The following is a 3,676-nucleotide window of genomic DNA, read 5'->3' on the forward strand; positions in this document are numbered from 1 at the left end:
CTGGAAATGGGGAACCCAGAATGAAATGGGTAGGGTGCTTATAGATTGCAGAGATTGCAACCAATGTCATGGAACAATTTGTGTATGAATTATTGAAAGGGACACTGATTTGTTCAGTAAGCTGTCACATAAAGTACAATAAAGTATTAAAAGGATTAATTAACTGAAAAACAAAAACAAAACCCAACAACTTGAAAGCATCTTTTCATATGTTTATTTGCCATTTCTGCATTTACTTTGGAAAGTTGAAATATTTACTCAAATCTATAGATTGTTTAAAAATGGGTTAGTTGTGTTTGTTTTTTAAGATTTTGTTGTAGTATTCTTTTCATAGTCCACATAGAGATTGCTTATTGGACCTAAGGCCTGCAAATATATTCTGCCATTCTGAAAAGGAAATCCATGCTTCTTCTACACCTGTAATATTGCTAAACTACAATAAACATATAAGAAATTTGGGTGGTTATTTAACTCTAATTAATATACAAATAATTAGGAATGAGTCAAGAGTATGTAAACATTCTTCATCAAACAAATGAAGAAGTTCCCAGAGATACACCACAAATGAAGACATTAGTTCTACAGATGATTGAGAGCACCAGAAAGATATTTTTCAGGAAGAGTGTGAGCACTGTGAAAGGAACTTGATCACCAAACCTCACAATGGTAGGCATGCATGGAGAGGTACTTAAGATTAGAGAAAGGAAGTATTATAAGAAATGGATTATTAATATTAATACCTTCTTGTGCTATTTTCATACCAAAATAGAAGTAGGATGCAAAATGAGCTGAGATAAATATGAAAATGATATCCAAATTAATCTAGTAAGACAATCTAAGATGTTCTATATTCTTATCCTGTTTTGAAGGATAATGTCTTTCTGGTGCATATCCTTCATTGATTCTATATGTGAAGGGGTACTAGATAGAGAAAATATTGATCAAACCTACTGTGATATCTGGTGTTCTCAAATAATGACATGGAAAATGTTTAGAGAGCAATCATTTCAAGGCATTAATTCCACTAAGACCATGTTTAAGACTCACTTTATCTTCAGAAGAAAAAGCAACAAAAAACATACGAAAATTGTATTTGCCTTTAGAAATGCCAGATTCTTTATACTGACCATAAATTTGTACATTAACAATGACTAATAATGTAGAAAATACTTTTCCACCTTGCATGTTCTCAGAGACATTGTAGAAAATTTCTGAATACACAATTTGTGGTACTTTTCTTCTCACATTATGTGACCTGCTATGTATGTACTAGCTTTCAGCAGGCAGATTAGTTAGAGGTTCTTCCTTTTTGTGCATGGAGAAATTCAATGGGAGAAGACTACACTCTAATTTAGAATCTCATGTCTCTACAGTTTTTGTCTCAACAAAGAAGTCAGGAATGGCTAAAGAGAATTACTCCTTAACAGCTGACTTTATCCTCATAGGATTTACAAATCACCCTGATCTGAAGATACTTCTGTTTGTGGTGTTTTTTGCTGTCTATCTAATCACCATGGTGGGGAATCTTGGTTTGATGGTATTGATTGTCAAGGAACGCCGTCTGCATACACCAATGTATATTTTTCTGGGCAACCTGGCTCTGATGGATTCCTGTTCTTCCTGTGCCATTACCCCTAAAATGTTAGAGAACTTCTTTTCTGAGAACAGGATGATTTCTCTCCATGAATGCATGGCACAATTTTATTTTCTCTGCTCTGCTGGAACAACAGACTGTTTTCTTCTGGCAATGATGGCCTATGACCGCTATGTGGCAATATGCAGCCCACTGCAGTATCACACCATGATGTCAAAGCAACTCTGCATTCAAATGACCATAGGGGCCTACATAGCTGGGAACCTGCATTCCTTGATGCATGTAATACTTCTATTAAGGTTAACTTTCTGTCGATCTCATCAAATCAATCACTTTTTTTGTGATATTCTTCCATTATACAGAATATCCTGTACTGACCCTTTTTTAAATGAATTAATGATATATATTATTTCAATACCAATTCAAATCTTCACTGTTGCCACTGTCTTGATCTCTTATCTCTGCATTCTTTTCACAATATTCAGAATGAAATCCAAAGAGGGGAGACACAAAGCCTTCTCTACCTGTGCATCCCACTTTCTTTCAGTCTCAATATTCTACATATGTCTTCTCATGTATATTCGACCATTTGAAGAAGGGGATAAAGATATACCAGTGGCGATTTTTTATACAATAGTAATTCCTTTATTAAACCCTTTTATTTATAGTCTGAGAAATAAGGAGGTGATAAGTATTCTGAAAAAAATTATGAGGAACTATAATATTCTTAAACAAACTATATCCTCTACACCAGCTTGATTTTAATTTATTAAAATTCTTTGATTGAGAAGGAAAAATGTATTATATAAATATCAATTTTAAGATCATTAGACTGTATTCATTAAAATAAATATGAATAGAATTGAAAACTATTCTATCTGGCCTTAATCCACTATTTTTTTGTAAAAAGGTACTGAAATGCTATGACTATTTGTGGCAAGTAATTTCTCAATGAACTGATAATCTTTTAATATCTGTTTATAATACTTATACTTGATAAACATTTTAATATTGTATATGCATACTTACTGATTTTGTTCTATTATCTATTTTGTGCTCATTTGTTTAAAATTTCTTTCCTTAATTTGCAGACTCATACGAACCAATGTTTTTTCTACCTCGACTTCGCTTCTTTCTTTCTGCCTCTCTCTCTCCATAGGTTAACTTTTTGCACTTAACTCTTGATACTTATGAAACTTATTTAGTATATTTTAGAATGTGGCATGAGAGTGATGATTAACTGTTTTTCCTCTATGTCTCCCAAAATTATCTATAGAGTTGTTGTTGTTGTTGCTGTTAGGTGCCATCGAGTCAGTACCGACTCATAGCGACCTATGCACAGCAGAACGAAACACTGACCAATCCTGGGCCAACCTCACTATTGTTAGAGTAGTTTAGTTTAAATAGACATCAAATGTAAACTTCTTTTGGAACCAGAAAAATAATGTTAACATTTTCTAGAATTCTAGATTTTTCAAGGAAATTTTAATAACAAATGTAACTTTGTGTATGAAATTTTAAAAATATATGATGTTGTTTTAGTGCAATTGAGTCAGTTCTGACTCATAGCAACCTTGTTTAGCATTTACTAGGAGCGGCAGGTGGATTTGAATCTCCAACCAAGCAGTTCAAACCAAGCTTACAGTCCAGTGCTTATCCCATAGTGCCACACCATAACTCCAAAATGTATGATAAAACTCCAATAATTAAAACTTTTAGATCAAGATTCAATAGATGCCTCAGTGAAACAGATTATATAATTCAAAGGTAAATACATTTCATTATAAATTAAGGAGACTATCATAAACTAATGAAGAAAAAAAGTAATTGATAAAGTGTCCTGTGTCAATTGGTAAATTATTTATGCTTTCCATTTGTATTAAAATGTATATGCCCCCTCATTCAGAGACTACATTATAAACATTATTTATATTTACCTTATTTTCAAAGTATCAATTTTATTTTTAATTCAACTAGAATAAATTTTAGAATTTTATGATGTGATCATTAAAATTAGGTTTATTATGAATAGCAAGTAGTTGCACAAACACTTATTAACTCGGTTTTCCATTATCATTGATT

General features: G+C 32.2%; 1 protein-coding gene across 1 annotated transcript; it reads left to right on the forward strand.

The window, feature by feature from the left end:
* Positions 1-1,399: 1,399 nt before the first annotated feature.
* On the forward strand, positions 1,400-2,353 carry LOC102842006 (olfactory receptor 5K4-like). The gene has a single exon (XM_006868634.1). The coding sequence runs from the start codon at positions 1,400-1,402 to the stop codon at positions 2,351-2,353; it is 954 nt and encodes a 317-aa protein (XP_006868696.1).
* The last annotated feature ends 1,323 nt before the right edge of the window (positions 2,354-3,676 follow it).

Source organism: Chrysochloris asiatica, unplaced genomic scaffold (genome assembly GCF_000296735.1).
Source record: "Chrysochloris asiatica unplaced genomic scaffold, ChrAsi1.0 scaffold00120, whole genome shotgun sequence".
In the NCBI taxonomy this organism is placed as follows: Eukaryota; Metazoa; Chordata; class Mammalia; order Afrosoricida; family Chrysochloridae; genus Chrysochloris; species Chrysochloris asiatica.